The 27,794-nt window shown below is 30.9% G+C and overlaps 1 protein-coding gene across 3 annotated transcripts in view; it reads right to left on the reverse strand.

Annotated features, from left to right (window-relative positions):
• Positions 1 to 423: 423 nt before the first annotated feature.
• Positions 424 to 27,794, reverse strand: part of LOC134688378 (uncharacterized) — a 240,308-nt gene continuing 212,937 nt past the window's right edge. For all 3 annotated transcript variants that reach the window (XM_063549060.1, XM_063549057.1, XM_063549059.1), the window contains one exon: positions 424 to 2,098. In XM_063549060.1, the coding sequence (XP_063405130.1) occupies positions 808 to 1,956 (1,149 nt within the window). In that variant the 5' untranslated portion in view covers positions 1,957 to 2,098 and the 3' untranslated portion in view covers positions 424 to 807. The remainder of the gene's footprint in view (positions 2,099 to 27,794) is intronic.

Raw genomic sequence — 27,794 nt, forward strand, 5'->3', positions numbered from 1 at the left:
GAATATAAATGACTTTTCGTAGATCGAATCAGTCAATCAAATGATTTAACTTAGTTTCGCTTAAAGTACTGACATTCTGTACCCTTTGATAACTGAACACACATAATTTATGATAAATCCATCTTTAGCTAACGGGTTAAATAGAATGTCACATGAATACGAATGCGGTCGAACTATTCACTTATACGTGAATAACTCATCATCTATGTTTCTTATCTTATTTTGACACAATTGAACCATACTGGCTGCTAAAAGAGGATATTGTTTTCACTTTTTTACTTTCATCAATGCTTGATAATTTTGTTTTTAAAATTATTTCAATATCTCGTATCGAGTGCCCCTTTACGTGGGTGTTAATATGGTTCGGAAAACAATTTGCGTTGCGTAAAACAATTTTGTATCTTATATAATTCGACCATTGAAATAGATTGATAATGATTTATTTACAAGATAATAGTATTACTCATTTTTTTTGTCTGTGTTATGTCGTATCTATTCCATGGTAGACAGCAAGTACAGAGAATACAGGAATTTTAAGAGTTATATATTCTACATAATAGACTTATCTAGACGGATATCATACAGATATTTGGTGATAAAATAATTATTTTATAAAACTATTAGGAAAGTTGACTGAGAACTTTCCCGACGTGATCGCTGATCTCATAAAACTGTTATGCAAACGATATACATGTTTTTTAATGGTTTTGTCTGCATTCCTTTGATTTATTGTATGACAAATCACCGGTGAGTGGCTAGGCGTGATATGAAAGACGAGAGTTGATCTCAAGACACAATGGTGCGACATTACATGGTTTTCTCAATAACAATCTCTATTGCTCTTCCATTGTCAGTTTGTTGACTAACTGTTTGCATTTCAGAGAGAGAAGAACTTCGAAATAATCTTTTACATATGAAAGTTTGTTTCAGCGCTCTCCAAATCTCTTTTCTATATGGCCTTGACCCTAAGATATACAGTATTGGTTTGATAGAATATGAAATTGTTTGAAACAATTGTGCAATTAAAATCATTTCTGGGGGCTGCATTATCATAAGCACTCGGAACACTCCGTTTGTAATACTGAGAAAAAATGTAACGTAGGCCACTAACAAGAGTAACCCTGATGTTTTGTATTCCTTATCCTGCGGCACATATGCTGTTTGACGTCTGTGTAATCTAAAACCTGTTGATCTATTTCTTTTATAAAATTGCCATGTTTTGACACCTATAAGGCACGAAAGACAAAATATTAGCACATACGGAATCACCGAGACCACAACCGCATCAACTTTATTCAATTTGTTCCATGTTTCAAATAACTCATTCTCTGGCCATGGGTAGCAATACATGTAAGGGTAATCTGACCCAACAGTCCATGTAACATAATGATAACAGACAACGGCAAGAATCGCTAATCCGATGATTACACATTTAGCACGGAAAACAGTACAAAAATGGGCCTTCTTTGATGGCCAATATAATCCAATGAATTTCTCTATAACAAGTGAAGCCACATACCATATCGACAAAAACGTACAAATATGATTAACATACATAATCAACGGACACAGGCCGTGCACGTGGTACACACTTACTCCCCACTTTGTCAAATTTGTACACAATGTTGACAATAAGTATCCAATATCTACGATTGATATTGCTGAAAAATATCTAGACGTTGATACTTTTCGCAGTTTTGACTTTGTAAATATATAAAAACTCACTACATTCCCAATTACTCCAAAAATTATGATGAATAAAAACGCCCATCGGTTAAATTCCATTATATCTAACAACAGCTGACTCGGTGGTGGCGGTGGCATAAATCCTTGATAGTAATCGTCAGTTTTATTATATAGCACCATCACTGGAATTTTTGTATCATTCATACTGGTATGGTTGTATGATCCAACATAATAACTTCCCATCTCGTAATTGTTAGGGGGCAGACTCATCTCGTAGTAAATGTCTTATCTAAGTCTCAAATTAAATCATTTCCTGATTTTACAATATAAACGAAGAGTGTAATGATAGCGTCATTACAATGATTTCTCTATCACTTCTTGTCTACTTTAGCGATGATCGTCGTTTAGGAATCTGAAATGACAAAAAACTCTCAATTATAAAGGATCATTGTACTTTAAAATAGTTTGAAATGTAGAAAAGGGGCGTATAAAATAAAAATTGCAATAAATGCTGGAAAAAAAGACACCTGTCTAAAAGTACAGATCTTATGTCATTTCTTTGCACAAATCAATTAAATGTAAAGATTTAACCATCACAATTAACAGTTAGGTTTTCTTTCTATCGTTTCTTTCCCTAGAAAAGGTCGTTCTAATTATATATGTGACTATTTGTAAAGACATAACTAAGTTTGAACACAATTCCAAATAACATTTTCAGTTGTTTAACGTACGGCAACACATTTTTATTGACATCTGGAGTAATGCCACTTTGTCCTGTATATTTGAACACGATCCTAATTGTTGTTTAAGAAAAGACATATGACCATCTTAAACCTATTTCGTCTGATAGTTGCTTGTTATGTGTCCTTTTGGCTAGGATGTATACATATATAGACATATCCAGTCATACATATACCATCGCATTCAATAATAAGAGTAGTTCTATAATAGTATCGCAATATTGAACCATTTGAGTGAGAAAAAGAAATATTTCAGAACCTAAGTACTTAACCCTCCTTTTCCTGTGAAACTCAAAATTTCAATACTTTCATCTACAAGAAATGGGACAAAGGATACCGGACGGTCATTCATACTTATGGACAAAAAATAAACTGACAACGCCATGGCTAAAAAATAAAGCGGCAAACAGACAAATAATAATACACAAGACACAACATAAAACAAATTAAGACTAAGCAACTAGAACCCACATATGACGTGTTCCTATATGATAATGTTCGTTCTGAACTTGCATTGGTTTCTTGCATCTGTCATTAAACAAATGAACAGTCATTCAAGTAATCGAGGAAAAAGATACTATAATTGCTAAGAGGTCTTAAACAAATGGTTATAACTGTGACCAATTATCATGCTTGTAGAAATTGTGACGAGATAAACATAGGTTGACTTATTTTTTTATTTTAAATCGATCTTAAAAAATCCAGCGGTGATGTCTTAATTGTTTTTGTTTTAAATTACAAAAAAAGGGATCCTGATTTTAGCTTTTAATCTTTTTTCGACTGTTGTATTTTTTAACAAATGTATTACATTAGAAGAAGACCGTTTCAAGTATAAGGTTAAAGCGCTAATTTACTGAAAATTGACTACGTCATTCGTGAAGACATTTACAAAATTATATACTTATATTTCATTTTATCATGAATGCTATACATCTGATCCGTTTATTGTTTAAATCCTTGTTTTAAGTATATATTAGCAGATTAAGATTTCAATTACAAAATAATACGGGGGAAAACAGTGTCAGACAATCACCTACAACTGACACCCAAGTTACTCTGCAAAATAATAATTGTCTGAAAACTCGATCAATTGACTGACGTGAGAAAAAAAGGGTTATGGTAGAACTATTTAAAACCCGAAAAACAAAGATGTGAACAATAATTCTGGCATGAAAAAAATGTGAAAAACCGACAAAGAGAAACTTACAGCTTGGAATGTACTAAAGAAAAAAAAAGAGTATATAACATGACAGAAAATAACCAAAATAAAACTATTTTTAGCATAATTAAATTAATTCGACAACTGAATATAATAAAGCCGACACGTAAAATGAGTAAAATGATGATTAAAAAGACTAGAATGATCAGCATCAATATGTGCAAGTTCTGTTAAAATATTTGTTTCTAGCATTCAATTGAATTCGGTCATAATAACTTCCACTGCCATTGTTGTAATAACTGATCGTGCGAGAATGTCGCATTAAATTGATTGATTTCTACTAAATACTTTTTCCAGTTAGTTCATTTCTACATATTTCATATTTGTTTTAATGGAAAAAAAGTATTTATAGTGTGTACTCAGTGTTTAACTAATTCATTAACATAAATGGCAACACTCAAAGTGCATTATCGCTATTTCCCCCTCTTTCAATGTTTTGTAAATTGATAGGAAAAACAATAAAGAATCATTATCGCTAATGATGGCTTGGAATTCAAATGTAAGAGTTTTTGTAATCTGTAAAGTTGCACTATTTCATGCCGATTAACAATTATGTCTATTGATTATTTAAGGTGGTACCCAACACTTTCACTAAAATTAATTTGGCTCGTTTAATTTTCATAAAATTTTGTCAAAGTATCTTCTTTGACCTTTTAACAAAAATATTAAAATATAAAAAAAATTGAACCAACCGTTTCGTCAGAAAAATTACACTGGTTATATAGCAATTTGACAAACACCAATTTTGATCATTGAGAAGCTTAATATTCCTTTTACAACAAAACGTAATTAAAACGTTGAGCTGACTTTACAGAGTTATCTCCCTGTAGTGTTAGGTACTACCTTAACATTTAAAAAGAAGTTTTATCTCGATGAAAAATAATAATTTATGTTTTATCTATTAACATAACACAGTATAAAAGATCACGTTCATAATGTAAGTTCGTCACGTAGTATTTTCACCTCTGCGTGCATGTGACATCAACTATTTTCTCCTAGAACGTCTGATATTCAAATTTTTGTCACCCATTCATTCTTTCGTAATTGTACTTTGAGTTACATGTTTCCTTATAATTGTAAATGGCTAGTATATAATATTGATGCGAAACTCTGGATTATGTAAAGCATTGATTTTAGCTACAAGGTACAAGACACAACTGATTACAGGTACAATCATCGAGCCATGTGAAAATATAGGTTTAAGATTAAAAAGAAACACCAACAAACATCAGCAAAACGACAACATACAGCAGCAAAAAGAATATAACAAAAAATTCGAACTCCAAGGAAAATTCAAATTGGAAAGATTCTTATCAAATGGCAAAATCAGAAGCTCAAAAGTTTAACAAATGATACAAAATAAGAATTAAACTCAAGATTGGACACCTCCTGTAAAATCAAAAAGGATCATTGATGTGTGAATATGAAATGCTTACTTATTTATTTCACAAGCAGCACCTAAGTTGATCTATCAATATATATTTTGAGAAAAATAAATTGACAGTTATTACTTAAAACTGATAGTAAAATATCTAGTTGATAAATGTTTGATTTCTTTATTTGAGATTGATGTCACTGATAGAATTTTCATCAGGTTTTTCCAAATTCCTGTCTGCTTATATCTTACATTAAATTTTTGGAATGTTTTTGAAACAATTGCAAGATCCTGCCTGATGCTACTTCCAAGAATATTTTTGCAGTAAGGTCTTTCAGATGTCATCGCACGTGTTCTTGCTTATTTTTTTTTATCAACATTTGTATGCTTCTTTTATTATAAAATGTACTTGTCTTTATGCACTCGTTTACTCTCCAAACTGTAAATTTATAACATTCTTGTCGTATGTTGTAAAAAGGATTTCATGCAAAAAAAAAACGTAATTAAATGCTTGAATGGGTTAGGTATTATAATACAACTAATGTAAGCATAACCATGATATTAAAATAGAAATGATGAAAAGACCTACAATTTCAACTCGCTTGGGTAAGTGGCAATTGTTAATTTTTTTTAGCCGATTTAATTATAAAAATTGACGTCAAGTATTTCAAATTTTTGAGTTCAATGTTTCTGGTAAAGGTAAAACTGGAAAGCACTTCAGAATGCCCAACTTTTATAAATCGTATTTTCATTAATAAACAGTTTAATAAATCATTTTTGAAATCACTTCTGACACTATGGCCTTCAACGGCTATTTGATTGATTAATTTGTTTACGGTTTCTATTTGTGTAATCTGATAGCAGATTATCCCGTGCAAGTTTTAATCACTCCATGTTATTCTATTGATTTGGGTGAAATTCATATCCCTCGCCCAAACAAGCAGAAATTAGAATACTATGGACCTGCCTTTGAAGCAGGTACTTGACTTAAATATTTGTTTTGAGGTGGAACTCCTCCCTCTGCATGGATTATCAAAGTCCTTTTTGTTATGATTACAAATTAATTGTCGAATTGCACAATAACAAAATAATAATATTTTAAGAAATCATATTTAACATAATAACCTCACCTATTATATTGATTGAGGTAGACTAAAAAAAGTAAAAGCAATATCACAACCAAAAAATAAAACCGCATTTTTTGTCCTTTTTTTTTTAAAGCAACCTTCAGCAAACTTGCATCTTTTCGAAAATAAGTGTTTTAGAAGGTTAACGACATTTACTTTCCTGTCAAAGAACATTTAATGGACATTTGTTAGTCTTCTATGAATTATAATTACTGACAAACAACTTTGCATCAGCATTCACAGGATATTCACTTGTATTCAGACTGTTAAATAGAAACAAATAATTATAACGCTAAAAATGTATACCAGTCGTGTATAGAAATTATGTTTTTTTTCCAAAGAAGCGTTCTTTAAATACATGGACAATTAAAACAAAAACCAATTATAGTAAACTATATACAACTGCACAATCTAACAATTTTCATCAAATTATACTGTTACTGTTTTTGGACTAGTCTTCTATGTAAAACTTAAACCAGATTCGATTGTTTCAGAAATTCAGCAATGAAAGTGCTTCATCTAATAAGGGGCTTAAATGTTTATATCTTCGAGGTTACGAAATATAAATCATTTCATTTAAAAAAATGTATAATCAAGTTGATACATTTGTGGATATGTTAAAGGGATACAACCATGTTCAACCCAACTCAACCCACCTAAAGAATTTTTATTGCCATCTTCTAGACTGCGTCAATACAATTTCTTGTTAGTGCAGAAATTCAAAACGCAATCTGTTTTGCAAATAACAATACACGTTGTGTTTTTGAAGTACTGGTCTTATTCTATTGATAAATCTACCATAATAAACAGGATTTCAATTCCACAATTCCAACTTTTTTGTGAGTCTGTAATGTTCCGAGTAAAATAAGAAAGATTCGACGTATCATTCAATAGTGATTGTCTCTGTTGAAGTTAAGCTTTGTTTAACAATTTGAAACAAGGGTTATGATCAGCATTAGATCTATAAAAACTTCCTATATTAACCATTCGATAACAAATGTGTCCGAAAAAACGATAAATGTATTGGTTTTTTGTTATGAAAAGGTTTTCCACTAACCCTAGTATCAACCCCCTTCTAACTAGATTAGTGGGGAAAGATTATCAGAACATGTGAACTACACAATTAGTAGCTAAGAATAAAACCACAAATCTAATAATTGTGTAATTAAACAACAATTCTTGCAGCTGCGTTATTATTATTTCACATAGAAATATAAGCCAAATTACTAGTAAAACATTATCATTTTCATGAAATGAATATTTCAAGCATCTTCAATACCCTGCAGTTGTGATATTAATGCTGACTTAGATTAGTGAATTTGTACATCTTCTGCGTGGCATTGTTCGCACACCATTATGATTATTTAAATATATTTGTTTAATATAACTTATGATCATAAACATATTGTCAATGCCCTTTGGCACTTTTTGTGAAACGTTAAACTTTTCATTGCTTAATAGAAAATTAAAATACTAGATCAAACATGCCAAAAAAAAAAAGTATTTCTGTATTATCAAAATAAAATTCTTTTAAAAGGGTAATTTTGTGCTCTCTGTAGTTTCCTGATGTTGTACTGTCTTGTTTGTCACGAAAAAAAATAAACAACGATTTGGTAAATGTTTCCCAATGAATTAATGCTCTGAAAGCAAAGTGCATCTGTCTTTTTTAACTGACAGTAAAAAAGAAGAATAATTTGAAATTTTACCTCTGAGGAAAACTATACCGTACAATATAAAAAGCTAATAAACAACATTATATGAAGTTGGATAAGATATTTATATTTTTGTTCATAGTAGTTTGAAGATTACAGCAGTTCTGAAAAAATAATATCCGTAGAAAACAGCCTTACTCTAATTATAGCAATACCTCATGCAGACTCTTTGTTTGTGATCTTTCTTTTAAAACATCTGCTTTGATTCTATAGTACATCAAAATGAAAATGAGGTTTGCTGACTATTACTATTTTCAAGGTTGATATGCGACATCTTTCATGCCCAATTATAATATGATAATGATAGGTATAAAACAATGACATATACATTTTTACATCTATAATTGACAACAATTACCAGGATATGATATGTTTAGAACTGTTGTCTCTTGTTGGTTCAAAAGTCATAGTGATTGTGAGTTGTTCTTTAATTTATAAGACATATCACATAATGGGCTAAAATAAGTTGAAACGAAGCTAACGCAGTAAACCAAGGTTTCTTACTGCTCAAAATTCGACGCAAATAATTCTTATATTGACGCATATCACAAAGCAAAAAATGTTATTGCTTACCAAAAAAATTAACGAGTTGACTTATATAATGTGTCAGTTGAGTCATTGGTAAGCTCCATTCCAATCAGTATTGGTAAAAGTCGATAGTGTATACACTATCCAGGACACAATTTCCTCTTAAATGAGATTGGAAGTTTTTTATTATGTCATATCAGTCATGTTTACCATGAACTTTCAAACTAATATGTCGATAGAACAGATGTAATAGATTCTATTATTTGATCGTATTAATCTAAATGCAGCTTTATTTGTATAGGATCCATTAAGCGTAAAAGTGAAACTTATGTAATGTATTGCCACGCTCTGGAGGACTTTTTTCAACTGGTAATCAACAATAGTCTTTAAAAATTCATAGACAAACTATTTTATTCTGTTTATAACTTCTTTTTTCATTAGTTTCTAATTCAAATTCAGATAGTTTGATATATGAAATAGAACTTTTCGTTAATGATATATTTAATAATTCCATAGAGGAGTGTAGAAACATAGTGCACTCATATTTAAACGAACTTCAATATGCAATTATATAAAAAACTATCAGATTTCTAGTAGTTAAAATTAATATTGAATTCATCAAGCTGTTTTTGTTCCATTTTCCACACTGTTAAAATACCTATCGGAATTCACAAGGGATCTATTATTGAAGTGAAATGAAACATCAAACGTATTGCTATATCCTCGAAATCGTTAGTTATATAACAGAAAATGTAAAGTACGGAAATGTAATCCAATAATTAACAATAATATCTAAAAATTAAAGCAGTTTTTATGCTAATTAATAAAAATAATAGCTTTATATTTTACTTACATTGTTTTATATATAATTCCTAATAATATAATTGACCTAAAAGTTTAGCACCGGTCATTTGGAAACGAGTAACAACAATGATTGAATGCTACGTGAACATTGAATAAAATAAAATTTGAAAACACCTTACCTTGAAACGACAGACTGTTGTAACTAATAAGCCTATCCTTAACGTATTTGTTATTAGTTTAAATAAATACAAAATAGTATTTTGATCCAATTTCCTTCAATAACTAGACTAAATGATGGGTATCCTTGGTAAGTGTCAATGTATAAATGATTCCATACTAGAGGTTTGGGTTTAATTTAAAACCAATGATTACTATCGACACGCACGAGTTTGATTAAAAAGGCTTACTATCGGATTTCGTTATTGCAATGACGACAAATAGTTACTGTGGACAAACATAATTTTATAGCTTAAAGGGCGAAACCTGAAAAATGTTGAGAGGTTTAAATGAATGAGGAGAAAAAAGTTATAAAATGGTAGATTTATGTCGTTTTAGATAAAAAGAATGTTATTTTAAGGTTATATGCTGCCAGATAGGTTTACGTTATGAAAGAAGATTTAATGTATTTATTGGTATTCATACACTAACGTTCGAAGTTCGGGATTCGAATCATTTTATTGTAGAAAAAGAGGGAGGGGCATAATAAACCACAAGAGTACCAATTTGTTTTCTGATTGAAGGTGACATATGCTTTTTGTGTCAATCTCAATCCGCAACAGGGGAAAAAAAAACAGAAATAGGAAAAGAATTAAACAAATCTACACTTTTTTCATTACAATCCCAAAAACTGAAGACTGAGTAAAGAAACAAAAAACTGGAACAAACGGTTTTCCATTTTAAAAAGACGATATTAAGTATAGTCGAAGATGAGCAAATTTTTCCAATTTTACACATTTAGGCAGCAGCTCAAATGATGGGACCAGACAGGCTTAGAAACATGACCCTGTGTTAAACAAGTTTTGTTAGTATATAACTCTTTCGAATAACATATATCAGTTTAAGAATCATGAGACATGATTCAAGAAGAGGCAATAATAAAAAACGATTTTGAGACAAGATAACAAACAAAACAAAACAAAACTAAAAAAAAAAAACCACAAGAATACATGCTTATATAATTAATTATTAAAGGTATCAAGCATAAAATTGATCCGTCAGACGCACGTTGTCGTCTACATACAACTCACCAGTCAACGTTATACTATTTTCCTTTTTTATTACAGTATTATTACATTTGCGGCGACGAACAATTTACACTTGAGGCATCATTAAACTCCATATCAACACGAGACTAAAACAGTTTCATCAAACTTATCCAACAATGATGTAATAACTGGTAAAAGCTGAAGTACAACCTTAAGACACAGTTTAATACCAGTGTTGAAAAAAAAAGAAACGGTTCTTTGGACCATTATCTCGTTCACATAATCCAAATAGGTAAGACAATTGCATTACTTTGTCATTTCCATCATTGATGTCGAGTCTAACATCCCTTTGCTAGTGACAGTAAAGCATAGTTATAATTGTGTAAGCGTCATATTTACAGACTTTACTGAAGTGTCCACTCTTGTGTGCATTGTAGCTTTAGACAAAATTTTGGTATATCCAGGTCAATACTTGTTACAAAAATTAAATAAACATTATAACACAAGGACCCTCTCAAATGAGGTATTTAAACATGTTGATACAATGAAATTTTAAAATGAGACAGAAAACTGATTTTTCCTCTCAAACATTGCATTTTTGAAACATTTCTTATAATATGAGAATAAGATTAAGATAGAAATTATAATGCTAAATGTTTATTGATATAAAAATAAGAAGATTAAGAACAACCAGACATAAACGTCGACTTGATGTTGATGAAAGTGGTATGTTTTCTTACATAGATCCCACCCAAATAGTTAGAACAGGAATATCATTGCATTTATCATCTTTATATTTCTTTTCAGAAAATGGAACCTTTTAACCACTACTTTTAGAATTGTCAGGCGTATGTATTATATTGGCAATATTATTACTTAAATTAATGCCGCATCCCATGACAGATAATGTTTTTCTTTTAATATAACGTGTTTCCGACTTAAATAGTTCCGGAAACTCAACACTATTTACTATTGGATCAATTCTGGCAGCGCTATATCAGAACCGAAGCGTATTCCATTAATACAAAACTTTCTCAAAAATGTCAAAATCTGAAGAAATACTCAAATTTTATTACAAAAACCCGTTTGTGTTTAATTGTTTTTTTTTGTGTTTTTTTTTGTGTGTGTCCAAACGATACGTATGTTCTAAAATCCAAACCTGCATTTTTGGCTTTAAGCAGTGGTACTGAATTGGATAGAACTAGAAAGCCATAACATATTACATAAATTCGACAACTGTTGTTATATAGATTTCCTCTTAAAATGACTTATTTTAGAACACATGTCTAGATTATAAATGCACCAAAGTGATTTAAAACTGCTGTTTTGATTATGCCAATTTAGTTTTATTAATACGATACATAAACATTCAAAAACAAAGCACAGGATCCAATAATTTCAATCCACAAAAAGTATGTCAAAAAGAGGTCATTAGGAAAAATATGTAGCTTGAAACTTTTTTTTTCAAATTCATTAAAAGGAACGAATTTGTTTTTTAGTTTTTTTAGGGATTCATAAACATACGATGAATTGAATGTTTAAAAAGAAAAAAATGAAAGAAACAAGGAGCGAAGATACATAAGGGTCATTAAACTCTCGTAAGTCGAGAGAAACTGACGTTGCCATGGCAAACCAAAAGACTACGAGAGTCAAACAAGTTTACATAACACAACAGAGAAATCTTGAAACTGGTGGTTTGCATGAGTGATTTGAAATAGTTATAAACAACATATACAGAACTCCAAAAATAATTTAAATCAGAAAGTCCCTTATCTAATGGCAATTTCAAAAGCTCAAACACATCAAACCAGTGAAAAACAACTGTCTTTGTCCTGACTTGGTACAGGTATTTGCTTATATCAGAAATAGATTAACCGTAATTTAATATCTATTTAAATACCTCACTTAGAATAAACTCACATAAAATCCCATTGACAACAATTTTTGGAACAAAAAGAACTAACGTAGTAGGTAAACATTTCAAAATTTGGAATAGAGCCGTCAACACTGTGGTACAATCTTAATCTCAATCACTATTAAACAACCAAATATGTATTTAACCAATGGCATCCTTCGTGTTACTCTTTGGAAGTCCAATTTCGGGAATGATATTTGCTGTTTGAAATATTTTTTGTGATTACTTTCGCAATGAAATTTAGAGCTGAACTGTATGGACTGCTAAAACATGGTTATACAGTCTTTTATGCATGAAAAACCGTTTATATAATATATATTGATTCAAAAATCCTGTAATTGGTTTATCATAATTTTTTTGAGTTCAATCGCCGACTTTTTGAACAACATATAATGGTAGATATACTATGCTGCTTAATTCAATAGAACAAACGGTTTACTTTTTTAATGTCATAATCTAATATGTAGTGTTTTTATGTCCTAAGTAATGATCTTCCTTCTTTCGTTTGAATTTTCCCCCGGTCGGTGCAAATTACATAACTTGTCAAGCTATGCGTTTGATGTATAATCCCTGCCATCAATTATTATCGTCCTGCTGTTATTTGTCCTACATTTATTTATGCATTAATTCGTCATAGATAATATCCCATTTCACCATTACTGAATTTGACATAAACGATAACCTTTGTTTATACTTGAATGTAAAAAGTTCGTTTTTGGTGATGTTTATTTTTATGTGAAATTTTAGGAGAGTAAATATGATATGAATGAGTTTTAACAGCGCTGGATATAATGACGCCAATGTATGAATATTTAACAGAACCTAACACGCACTTTAATGAATACAAAGTACATCGCAGTTTTATACTCTATAAAGTCACATGACCAATCACTGACTATCTCTCTTTATTACAGCCATGTGAAATAGACACATTATCAAAATGAATAACTTCTACATTATATTTGTTAAATGATAAATGCTGATTTAATAATATGTCGTTTATCTGCTTGAAAAATCGAAGCTACAGTCGATCATTACAATAGATATTACAGAAACATTTTCTTGTTAGTCATTCCTAATCTTACATGATCTGTCTTCCTGAAACTGAATATTGCTTATGTAAAAAACATCAGATTTCATCCAATGTTAATTTCGATTTCGATTTTAAACAACTGACTATTTCAATGGGCGTTAGTTGTTATCAAATGGTACCAGGTTTATACATTTATATATCAGACGCACGTTTCGTCTTATAAGACTCACCAGAGGGGCTCAGATCAAAATAGTTAGGAAACCAAGCATGTAAAAGTTGAAGAGCATTCAGAGGCAAAACTTTATCTTTTAAAAATATGCCGCGAAACCATAGGAGACCTTTTTTGTATTAAATGATATTCATACACAAGAAATACATTTTTTTGGTGAGAACTAATTCGGTTATATGTGTTACTTGTTGCTGTCAGAATCTAAAAAAAGTGGACGGCATTTTGCTTACAAAATTACAAAAATATCAAATGTCAGTGGTTATCTGTGCTACAGACATCTCATACGGTCATTCAACTGAAAAGCCTGGCAAACGTTCATAAAGGAGACACCAATTTTGACCACTTTGAATCGTTAATTGAATAGCTTTCTTATAGGCAGCTTATCAATATCCAAGTGTGAAATATGTTCTCTTAAGTGATTTGCAGTTGTTTACGTCGTTCGTTTAAGCTTCAAAACTTCTTTTACCAGAGGTGTTATAAATTGACAATACAGTCTGTAACGCATTACAACACATGCGTTTAAAGAATTGATATTTTATCTGAAATTATGTAATTAATTTATCATACACTGTTCTTCATTTTTTCTATCGACTTTTTGAACAACAGCTGATGGTAGAGATTATACTGTGCTTCATTTATTTATTTTTATATGTCATAATCTATTATATACTGTTTTTATTTCCTTAGTAATGATCATTTGATAGTCTCTGTTATTATTTTTTGCGGTTGCTCCAATTTGCACAACCTGTCAAGCTATTTGTTTGATGCATAATGACTTTTATTCATTATCATGGTATTGCTGTGATTTGAACTACATTTATTTGTTATATAACCTTCAATATGAAATAAGGTGATGTGGTATGAATACCAATAAAACAGTAGCAATAATAGACAAATTCACGAACTTCAACAATGGGAAAACCCTATATCTCATAGTCGGATAGAAAATCTACGACATAAACATTTAAGAAACAATTCATTGGAGAAATTTACCTATAACGAAAAACAAGTATAACAATGCGAAAAAACGACAAAAACTGAAATACTGGCTTCTGACTGATGACAGATACATAAATATGTTGCGGGGTTAAACTTGTTTGATGGACTTATTCCTATTCTAATCGTGGACATTGGTGTACCAGTACAACATAAAAACGAACTACATAATCAGTTAAGAAAGGGCTTACGCAATGAGATGCTTAGCATACGCATAAAAATCTATCTAAAACAAAGACCGGACGTGTGATTGTATTCACAACACAAAAAAAAACCGCAGCAAAGTTCAGATCTGAGAGTACGGGCAGTTAATTGACCTAAATAACGTTTGTTAAAATATTATATTATCACAATGAACGACTTATACATTATATTAACTAAATTATAGCTGCTATTTTAAGAATAGGTCGTTAATCTTCTTTAGAAATGGACGCTAGAGTAGATCACAACAAAATCTATTACGGATACAGTTTTGTATTATCAATAATTATTCTTGCATGTTCTGTCTGAATGAAATTGCATATTGGTCAAACAAATAACATGAAATTTCATCCACTGCTAATTTCATTCCGATTCTGAGGAGCTCACATTTTTCAATGGGAGGAAAATCAATTACTTGAACTACATGTATTTATAGCAGCAAATGTATAATAAAATATTGAAATAAAATATTTAATGCACACCAAATATACAAGATTCTAGGAATACACAGCGGAACAATTCTGCTAGCCTTCATCAATGAACTAACGTACAGTCATCTATGAAAGCCCGACAGGAAACAAAAGTAAGTTTCCTTTAATTGTACCATATGATAGGGGGCGTTCAATTTTAATTTACCTCGAAAATCGGTATTTGTTTTTTTTTTTTTTTTTTAATTTTGTCTGACGGAAAATAATGAAACGAACACAAGTTGTTGCAAACTCAAGTAAGATACCAACCTGTAGTATTCTCAATTTTTTTACGATAATGTTATCGTTGTATCGATATAAATTGATGCTAACCTTCACGTGCAGACATACATAAACACTAAGGAAAGTTACCCAGGAGAGAAGTTGTGTTCTTCTTTCACCATTACAATTACAACGAAAACGTACTGTATTTATAATAAAATATTGAAATAAGAAAACTAATTCATACCAAACATACAACGTTTAAAATATCTGCTTTCTCCGACGGGAAACTTTTGAACGATCACAAGATGCTACAAGCGTCAGTGACAGATATGGTGTCCTTTAACAGAGGAGTCATTTTGTCGATACCTTGTTATGGTTAACTAATGGATCTACATGACTGGTTTTTTCATCATGCCTAAAGTTTGGTTGTTATTGTATAAAACAGTCTGGACTGTTAACATAATGTACGACAGTTTTATAATCACACACATATCGACGTTTTGAAAAATATGTATATGCGTTCGGTTCAATGTCAATGTCAGTTGGGCAGCAGAAAAAAAGGTGGCATGTAAATTATTTAAGATCATGTCTGCTGTTTGGTCGGGTTGTTGTCTCTTTAGTCTATTCTCCATTTCCATTTTCAATTTATTCCTAATTAATACTGAAATGAATATTCAAGCTCGATAATGAACCGTGGAAGTGGATTTGATAAAGCTGCATGGAAAGAAATATTGCAAATTATATTCTCTACAATTTGAAAAGTAACTATTACCATAGCTCATCTTATATCTATAAATATAAGGGTGATGATATACACTGAGACTACATATAAACATTTCTCATATTGTTGTTTTTAATATAATAATTATGTCACATATTTTGACTTCATTGTTTATGTTATCATCTAACATTATGTTAATCATGCAAAATAAAGACCCAAGTCGCTACCAAGTTTTATCAAAATCTGCTATGCAACCTTTAGTGGATATCATTTTTTAACGGAAACAAACGTCAAACGAATCCAGTATATATATAGTGTCCTTAAAAGTTCCAATGTCCCGGAGTTCATTTCCTTAATCATGTAACTTCCAGTACATATAAGCTGTCTAGGATATTTATTTATTTAATTTGATTTGTTGTAGCATCCAGTAACTATTCCACTGTACGTATTTCTGTTTTCTAGCTAGTGCTTTAAGGATTTAATTATCAGTGTTTGTGATAAAGCTAAGTTTAATAACACAATGAATAACCCATTGTAAGGCCGCCAATAATTCGTTAAAAGTATTATATGATTCACTTTCCATTGAGGGCGATTGTGTCACCTTTGGCAACTGGAATTTACATCAAGGACATTTACACATTGTAATCTAATAAGTTAGATTTGTGTAATATTTACTTATAACATGGTCCTTTCAATCATCTTGGCGTCAATGTGCTACCCCTATCATATACATTTTAAAATGCTAAATAAAGTATCATGCATTAAATTTCTACGAAGTCAACATGTTTCCTTACCATTATGAATCTTTAAAAATAAGGTTTAAAAAAAATAGCGGTTGATAAATATTTTGTTCAACTCATTCACATACGCATTCATGTTCAGGAGCCTAGATAGCAGTGTTTGTCGTTTGATGCCTTGTTACATATTCTTTTTTTGGCACATTAATCAGTCCGTTAGTATTCTCATTTTATTTGTTTTACATTTGTAATTTCGGGGTCTTTTATAGGTGACTATGCATGGTCTTTGTTCATTGTTGAATGCCGTAAGTTGACCTATAGCTGATTATGTCCGTGTCATTTGCTCTATTGTGGAGAGGTGTTCATAGGCAATCATACTGCATTTGTTTTTGTAAGAATTATTGTCATAGATTTTCGAGTTGATAGTCGTCTTTAAAGGATATCTTCGTAAAACATGTGAATGAAAAAAAAACGTTTATTATATGCTACCGTTGTCAATTTTCATTTTCTCTATGTTTTCACTATTGGTGTCATACCACCAATTAAAAGTCCCTATCTGTTTAACCAAATTTTACAATTTTCACAGCTTTCTAAATACTTTATCTTAAGTTGAACTTCATTGAAACCAGGTATATCATGAATCGTGCATGTGTCAGCTTTCTACATGCCAATTTTCAACAGGTGTTTAAAATCATATAAAAAGGAAAAGGTCTTCCATATAGGGGTACCACTAAAAATAACCCCTGGTTTTCTGGAAATCTAAAATTAGTATACAATGGAGTGCATTTATCCTCAATTTTGAATGCAGACTCATAAACATGTAAAAAGTAAAATCACAAAAATACTGAATTCGGAAAGACCATAATCACATGGCAAAATCAAATAACAAAACGCATCAAAAACGAATAGACAAGAACTGTCATATTCCTGACTTGGAACAGGCATTTTCAAATGTAGAAAATGGTGGATTAAACCTGGCTCTATAGCGCTAACCCTCTCTCTTTAATAACAGTTTCAACAAATTCCGTTATATTTACATGATGCGTTAAATAAAAAGTCACAATTAATAAAATAGTCAAAATATGGGTACATCAGTCATCATCGCATAACAATTTTAAAAGGGACAATTTAACAGAACACAAAAACATCTTTCTACGAACACATGGATTGACTTGAGTGTCTGACGTCATAATTTTTTTATAAGTCACATAAATTTGTCGTTCAATGTGCATACAAACAGTTTTAAAATTTACATAGGCAATGTAAGCATACAGAGTTAAAAAATCAAAAGTTTGTAAGAACAAATTACAGAAATAGACCGAGATTTAAACTAGTTCAAAAGTTATAGGTAGAATTTATGAGAATCCAAAAATAGTTAATTCCACTACGCGATTGAATGATTTTGACGTTTGTGGTTCAACGTATATAGTAATTCATAATAGAAATATATCATAGATATAGACCAAAATAATACTGACGGGATCTTTTAAAGTACAGAGTCACGTAATAAGAACAAAATAAATCCAAGAGTCGCATATACAAAACAAACCACCAAAAAATGAAAGCCAATACACACACATTGACGAGATGTATAAGTACCGAGCCACGTCAAACGGATATCACATAAAACCATTCAACAGTAAAAGTAATATTAATAATAGAACAAAGACAAATGACAGAACAATAAAACATGTTGTTAAGATGATAAACAACATCAGTACGCAGAATCTATACATCTAGACCATCGTGTATTATTTGAGAAGTTGATACGGAATATTTATCAACAAGGTCTTGGTACCTTCCGATAAACTTTTTTAGAAAAAGGACGAGACGTTCTTTGACATACCCCTGGTTCACCAACTTTCTACTCAGACACTGATGACGTTTTACAAAGTCTGAGTAGGAGCTGCAAGCTCTTGAATATCGAATAAGTTGGGAAATATATATCCCATATGCAGGTGAAGTTGGTATGTTGCTACTAAGGTGGGGGAAATTTATAATTTCAAAATTAAAATCGTCTCGTTTGTCATAGATTCTGGTACTGAGATGACTGTGTAAGTCACATTCGAGATATAAGTCTAAAAATGAGGCGGAGGAAGCGGTGTCTGTTGTTCTTTAATCTCTAGTTCTGGGGGATATATCAATGGAACCCAATCAGAAAAGTTCGGATTGTTTATGGAAAGAACATCATCAATATATCTGAAAGTGAAATTAAATAGTCTGGCTTCTCTGATCCTCTTGTTTTTGACAAGTGTCTGGAGGAACTCCGATTCATATGAAAATAAGACGAGGTCGGCAAGAAGAGGTGCACAGTTTGTTGCCATACGAATGCCGACAATTTGTTGGAAAAGTCTACCTCCAAACTCAACAAATATGTTGTCGATAAGAAACTCCAGCATACTGACCACTTGTTCTTCTGTGTAGCATATTTCACCTTTTTGTTTGTCACTATTAACGAAATATGCCTAATGAAATCCCAAAGTAATAAATGTATAGCGTATGCTACTATTGTTATGTTGAAAGGCATTGTGGATAATTTCTTTTAGGCGATTTTTCAATTTTACATGGGGAATGGTGGTATACAGGGTTGAAAAATCAAAAGTTTTGATGGAACTAATTTCAGAAAAAGACCGAGATTTAAAATTGTCTAGAAGTTCTTTAGAATTTTTAAGAATCCACACATGGTTAATACCACTACGCAAGTTAACAGTTTCACAGTATTTCTGAAGACCCTCTTTCACTGCGGACATAATCTTAGTCAATCTAATGGACAATTCTTTAGTGGAACATGAAGATGAGCCAGCAATATACCGTTGTTTGTACGGAATTTTATGAAGTTTTGGTATCCAATACAAACAAGGTAAGTCCTCCGATTTGGTCTTCATTGTAATGTTTATTGAAGCCATGAAGGACTTATGATTTGCTAAAATCTCATCCTTGTCAAATGATATGTCTTTGTATGTGGGAAAACCTGAGTGCTCCGTTATACCCAATTCTTTTACAAGACATTCGTAGTAATACGATTTACATACAAAGAAAATATTATTTGAAGCTTTGTTCGCAGGAACAACAACATACTTATCATGAAAAGTTGATAGACATTTCATGGCCTCTTTGTCTCAAAATGGTCTTAATATATTCTTTTTCACCAAAAGTTTCATTTTTGCCAATGTGTTGGTTAGTTTAAGTAAAACAATGACATCAAATGCACTATGTTTTGTCCGAGAAGGTCTCCTTTCACATACGTTCTAAATTTGAGGGAGTAATTGGTGGTATGACACCTTTTTTAACAAGTGAAATAACTGTTGGTCGTAATTTTATTACGAAGTCAAACTTTATGGTTTCTTAGAAGTTTTCTATTGTGGCGTGATAAAAAGAGACCATGTCTTTGTGTTAAACGACTGTATTCAAATTAATGGTTTCATTTATAAACTTTATTAATAACAAAATTAATACGTCAATTATATATTTTTATAACAAACTAGTTTTTGTTAAAATGGTGTAATCACCATAATTCAAGGGTTTGTCAATTTTGTGATATAATCTGGGTAAGTATAAAATTTTTTCAAATTTTTAAATTAAAATGCAAAGACGAATATGCATTGTCCTTTGTTTATTCCAAGAATTGATTTATAAAGGCTACATATAATTTGTTTTATTTTTTGCAAAGCGTGTGTCTTATCGCGTAAATATTGGTTATTTATATAATTTAGCAAGACCTGATTATATTCTAATACGATTACGACACGTTGCTTCATATGTTAAGTAGAACGCTGTTAAAACACACAAGCAAATTGACGATGGAAAACTAATAATTCTGAATAAGAAATAAAAATTAATATTATAGAACATTTAAAGAAATGTAACTGATCAAAGAGTTAACGATAAGTTTTACACTTAGAAGCAGCCACACAACACTACACACGCGTGACCCGATGCATTGTTATAAATCCCTAGATAGTTGGTTGTTGCATTGTTTTCAGGATAGTAGATTATAGATCGTATCAAATAATGTAATGTGATTGAGTTTTTCACGAGTCCATCTGCCTCTTCATGTGACTTTTCAACGATGAGTAAATTTGTCATATCATTTTTAATAGCAATGAAACCATCCAAATTCAGCTACTTAGTATATAATAATAAATCTAGTTAAACACATTGATTTGTGAGTTTCATTTATGAGAGAATAACTACCAACTTACCAGGAAAGTACATGTGTTCGACATTTTATCAATAAGCGGAATCAAATATCCCTTGAGATTTTTGCTTGCCGTATAATAGATCAAATAGTTTCGTGCTATTTCAAAAGTGTTACTGAAAAACAATTAGATTATCTTTTCAGAAATAATTGCATCAGCTCAATTGATCTGAATAGTAAACCATGAACGATTGTAAAGATTAAATTTTGTGGTGTAAAATTACATTTTATCAAAATATGACAGTGCAGCCCGATATCTTAACTGTATAATATTTTTATACTTGCTTATCTACAATGAGCTATTATTTAACCGATGGAAATCAAATTCAAATTGATTGAAAAAACAGCAAGAATTCATCTATTTTTTTTATAATGGGTAAATTGTTTACAAGGAATAAATATTGGTTGACAAGGAAACCAAAATACTGTAATAATTTTTGAGGGTTACTGTAAATGGTGAAGCACAGTTTTGTGTTTGGAGCACACCGATGTTTGGCTTCATGAAGGTATAAACAAGACTTGTTCTAACTGTAGTTTTGTAGCCTTGATCCGTTTAGGTAAAGTGTCTAGTTGTTTTTAAACACAGTGAAACTTATGGTAAAATGGTAAATGAACTAACTAGAAACGATAACCAAAATAAATCAATAGAATGACCACCAATATAGCATATCATTAGTGATCTGATAAACGAGAAGTGTCTCTATATTTTATTTCTTCTAAAATGTCTACTTATTTTGATCTGGTTTTGTGCGTTTTTCAACGCCAAGGTGGTGGGTGACAATCACACAAAACAATGTCAAAAGTAGAGTACATAATAAATAGATATAGAAAGATGTGGTATGAGTGTCAATAAGACAACTCTCCATCCAAATAACAATTTATAAAGGTAAACCATTATAGGTCAATGTACGGCCTTCAACACGGATCCTTGGCTCACACCGAACAATAAGCTATAAAGGGTCCCAACATTACTAGTGTTAAACCATAAGTTCTTTAAAACATAAATGTTGCCACGTATATTTAATTTCAGAACATAAAATGTAAAGTATTATGCAATATCTAATTGAATGGAAAGGTATGCTTTCTCACTTATCACTTATAAATTGTGATTGGTGTTTTTTGACCAAATAGTTTGCAAATTAAGCGATTCATAATTTAATACCTCATCTTGAACGAATTCATTGTCTGATTAAAAATGATATATGAAGACTATACGTGACTTGAAATAACTGATTGATTTAGGCTTAATAAAAGTAACTACTTGATGCAACACATTTGTACTGCCTTTTATTACTTTTAAACCGGGAAAATAACACAAAATAAAAGTTTTCAAAGAGATTTTGTTTTAATTGAAAAATAAAAGTGTATCTTTTAACTGTTAGAAAATTAATGGCCCGTCTATTGAAATAAAAATTTCTTAATCCGCTTTTTTCTTGCACTCAACGTTTTTTTTAACAAATGAAACATCTTTCAAATGAAGTGCACAGTACTTTTTCTTCTTTTTTAAGTAAGCCAATATTTATAAAACTATTTTAATACTTAACAAAACAAAATGAACAATCTAAAGCTCATGTTCTCAAATTTTGTCTGTGAGTATTCATTTGATTTTTTTCAATCAATGTTAATATGACTAGATATGAATAGTATTACTCTGAAAACTCTTAGTGAAGTAGATATAGTACTTAAATACAGAATATTATTTCATTGTACAGTCTTATTTGTCAATATTGTTTTTTAAAAGTACGCGTAATTCAGATCTACTACCTATGAGTCTTAATTTGTAATACGTTTGATATATAATTTGTAGGATGACAGTGTATATTTTAATAAAGGATTCCTGGACTGTTATTCCATGTTTTGTGCAGCTGGAATTTAGTTAAATCAACCGATGGTTTGGTATTCATTTGCATTTGGTCGAATTCTATCCGACGTCGCTCTTATTATCATTTATTTTTGGTTTGGCTGCGACATAATTCCGGTTGCATTACATTTATATGCAAAGTATGTAACTATTTGAAAATTAAGTGATATAAGAACCCTACAAAACAGACTCAAATTCATGAATGTTCAGCTCTGTGCTACTTAAGCTTAGTTCATAATTTTGGTGGTACTTGGTTTATTTCATTTTAGATTTTGCTGTGTTCAGAAATTTCATCCTATTTAAGTTCATTACATCAATTATTTTTGCCATAACTCTTTAATCTCAGATAAAAAAAATAAAAAATATGAGAATCCTGCATTTTGTATCCAATGGGAATCTTCTTTGTGATGATTACAGTTTGTTTTATATTAAAAGATTCACTAAATAACGTTTAAATTTAGCAATTTAGTCAACCAAGGAGATTTCATAACTTATTTACATCCAGGATTGGAAATATGTGTCAAGTTAAGAAGAATAAAAACTCGAATGTCTGTCCCTTATATATATTACAAATCGCATCAAATATACCAGAATTTTCGACACATGGAAGAAGCTTAAGGATGTACACCTCTGAATAGCCAAAAATTCTAGAATTAAACTTTTTTTCTAAGCCTGATTTTTGGGATCATAAGACTGTAACAAAATAATTGGTGAAGAAAAAATCATATGGTGGTGCACTTCTTTTTTTGCTACAGCCCTTTGAAAATGCCCAATGTTGATGATTTTTCCATTTTTCATCGATTTTTACCTATTTTTGGGCTATTATCGTGAAACAAATCACAGTTCCACAATTAAACTTTTTTTCATACTTTCTATAAAGATGAAGTGGACCAATCTGAATATTTTTTTCTAACAAAAACTATAGGTAGGTGTTAATATAAGAAAGTTTTATCATATTTTGACACTTTTTTGTGTAAAATTTACCTTGCTGTCAATTTTGTATTTTTGTGATTTTTCTCCGTTTTAAGAACAAAATGCATATTATTTTAACTTTTTTGTTATAAATGATTGACAAAATACATATCTAAGAAACTAGAAAAGACCAAAATGATATGGGATGTACATGATTCTTGTAAAATCATTTTTTGTATCCCTCACCCATTTTCTCAAAATTTTGGCTAAAAATACTTACTTGATTGGACGCAAAATTTGAAAACTGGATTACTCAAAAACCATTCATTGTAAATACAAAAAAAATTCACAGATTTATGTTTGATTATAATATTTTTAAAATTCATTGATATTTTCCACTTCTATCACATGATTAGGAAATAATTCAAGAACGAGATTTCAATGAGACTGAACGAGACTGAAAAGTCAGAAGAATACATCCTTAAATCCTAAAAGATCAAATGGCCAAATAAGGTTAAAGAGCAGTTTGTGTACTAAATATCAGTGAACTGAAAAATAGTAAGGTCAGAACACATGTCGACAGAAGCGATACGCTAGATAAAACATAAACATACAATTGCTTTGATACATCATTTACAGTGTTGTAAAATGGAAGTTAGCTTAAGGACGTTAAGAATGTGAAAATGTTTTGTTTTCTATATACAAAAATGTACTTTGAATAGAATTGTTAAGAAGGGATAAAATTACGATACTGTTATCAGGTCATTAAAGATTGCATATGTTGGCGTTAATATTGATTCACTTATAGGGTATTTGCATCGGAACTAAACACATTTATTCAATATATATATGTTATGATGGTATGATACTAAACCCCTAACCTGAGGAATTGTGTCTGATGTTCATATGATGAAATCATAATCTTTCAGTCAGTCTAATTGGAGTCTGGAGCTGGCATGTCAGTTAACTGCTAGTAGTCCGTTGTTATTTATGTAATATTGTCATTTTGTTTATGTTCTTTGGTTACATCTTCTGACATCAGACTCGGACTTCTCTTAACTGAATTTAATGTGCGTATTGTTATGCGTTTACTTTTCGACATTAGCTAAAGGTATAAGGGGAGCATTGAGATCTCACAAACATGTTTATCCCCGCCGAATTTTTGCGCCTGTCCCAAGTCAGGAGCCTCTGGCTTTTGTTTGTCTGGTATTTTTTTTAAATTTTAGTTTTAGTACAACATTAGTTCATTATCACTGAACCAGTATATTTTTGTTTAGAGACCAGCTGAAGGACGCCTCCGGGTGCTGTATTTTTCGCTACAGGGAAGACCTGTGTGACCTTTTGCTGTTGTTTTTTCTATGGTCGGGTTGTTGTCTCTTTGACACATTTCCCATTTCCATTCTCAATTTTACAAAATAAATTCCTATGAATGTGTAAAAGTTTAAAGGAAGCAGATCTAGATACACTTTTTAAGGTTACAAAATGAATAATGGTATACTAGTAATTTTAATTTAACATTACATGACAAATATTTTATGGCAAGAACTTCTCTCTTAGAAATATTTCATAAAGCTGACTAAATAGCAATAATACATACAATAACGACAATATTTCATCTCTGTATCGTATTAATATACAATGAACTGTTGTTGGACATCATAATGCTTTTGTAATATTTGCATTTTGATGACTGTTTATTATAGTGTAATACAATATAACGTTTCTGTCCTACCCCAATCAAGGCTTAAACTGTAACATCACAGATTCATAGGCTTCGAAGGAGATATAAATCAAAATAACGCATTAGATTATATCACACGACTGTCCGACGGAGATTGAAATCAATATGAAAATCTTTTGTACAAGTTTCTCAATATTATACCCAAGTTAATCATATCATTTTCATGTGTTATTTCAAACAATTTTTCGTCTATGTAGTACACAATAACCCATTCACTTTACTTGTGTTAATAACACAGAAATATTGTATTCCCTTAGTGCTGATAGTAACGAGGTATGGTCGAATTAATTACAATTGATAGAAAATAAGACATTAGTCATTCTTTAAAACAGAACAACATATATTTTGCATGCACTTTTGCCAAAAATTTGGTTGCTTATTATGATCAAAATCAATCTTAATGTAACTGTAATGAAAAATGTAATCAACAAATGTTAGTTATCCGGTTGAAAAAAGAAAAAATAGTTTGAAATGTTAACGTTTATTACAGCAAAATGAGATGCTGTTGTACATACGACATCAAACGGAGGAATCAATCTTGCATACCATGAACTTAATGAACTTAACAAAAATGGGTTTAAGGGAAAACACAGAAGTACTTTGTTACAATGTTAAAATATACATTATTAAATTCATATCAAATAGATATAGGAAGATGTGGTGTGAGTGCCAATGAGACAACTCTCCATCCAAATAACAATTTAAAAATTAAACCATTATAGGTTAAAGTACGGCCTTCAACACGGAGCCTTGGCTCACACCGAACAACAAGCTATAAAGGGCCCCAAAATTACTAGTGTAAAACCATTCAAACGGGAAAATCAACGGTCTAATCTATATAAACAAAACGAGAAACGAGAAACACGTATATATTACATAAACAAACGACAACTACTGTACATCAGATTCCTGACTTAGGACAGGTGCAAACATTTGCAGCGGGATTAAACGTTTTAATGGGCCCAAACCTTCTCCCTTTTTCTGAAACAATAGCATAACATCACAACATATAAAAACATACGATAAAATATCAATTAGCAGACTTAACTTTGAAAACGACAAGTGTTATTATAAATGTTTGGCTAAGTGAGAGTGAAATGAAATGTAGAAATGTAATATACAAATAATTGTTTGAACTATTTGATATAAAAAAGTACTATCTTCTAACAGATGGTTTTTTGTTGTGTCTATATGACATTTTCTAAATCCATCGTAGTGTATAGAAAGAAGAAATACATCTCCTTTTTGGGACACAATACATATTCCACCAGATCTGCTGAGTTTGGATATTAGCTGTGATCAATTGTAGAAAAGACAAACCCCAAAAATAATACCAGTTTTCATGCTGTTAGGCTACCGGACTGGTAGAATGCTCGGGGACAGATTGTGCACTAGCAGAGATTCCGGTCCGGTGTTGATAAATACAAGCAACAGTAGTATATCGATGTTCGAATTCATTTACTAGTTTTAATGCTGTTCGGCTACTGGACTGGAATCATTCCAATTGTCGCTACCTTACTCCCGCCTGCCTTTATGTATGTCCTATGAGACATATAATTGAACACACAGTGTGATACATGTGTATCCGCTTGTGCTCAACCGTCTAGAATATCCGAGAGCATCCCCTTTTTTTGCCTAGGTAGACTGGTACATGCATTGACAATTATAATCATTCTATTAATTATACCATGTATGAGTGTCAATTAGACAACTCTTCACCAGAAACATATGCCATAGAAGCTTACAAGTATTCAAATAACATGTTTTAATTATCATTTATCAAGTATTCTAAAATATTCGTTTTACATAATTGCTTATCTTCTTCATTTTATGATAAAGATAAAATTAAAAACAGGACCCGACCACGTTATTACATTACGTAGTCCGTTATTTATTGACATATGAGTTAGAATGTCACTCTGGTATATTTTGCCTCTAAAGTAGTTAAAATAAACCCAAATTACAGCCAAATAGACTAGAATTTAGATCTTGACATTGATATCAAGATTTGAAACACTATCTTACAAAAAAACAATGATAGAATATAACAAGATGTAATCTCCTTTTAACGAATAACCGATTTTAATTCAAATAATACAGATTAAACGGATACATGGTATTTCAAATTAATTCGATAATCTGTCGGAGTGTCGGAAATTTTT

Source organism: Mytilus trossulus, chromosome 10 (assembly GCF_036588685.1).
Source record: "Mytilus trossulus isolate FHL-02 chromosome 10, PNRI_Mtr1.1.1.hap1, whole genome shotgun sequence".
In the NCBI taxonomy this organism is placed as follows: Eukaryota; Metazoa; Mollusca; class Bivalvia; order Mytilida; family Mytilidae; genus Mytilus; species Mytilus trossulus.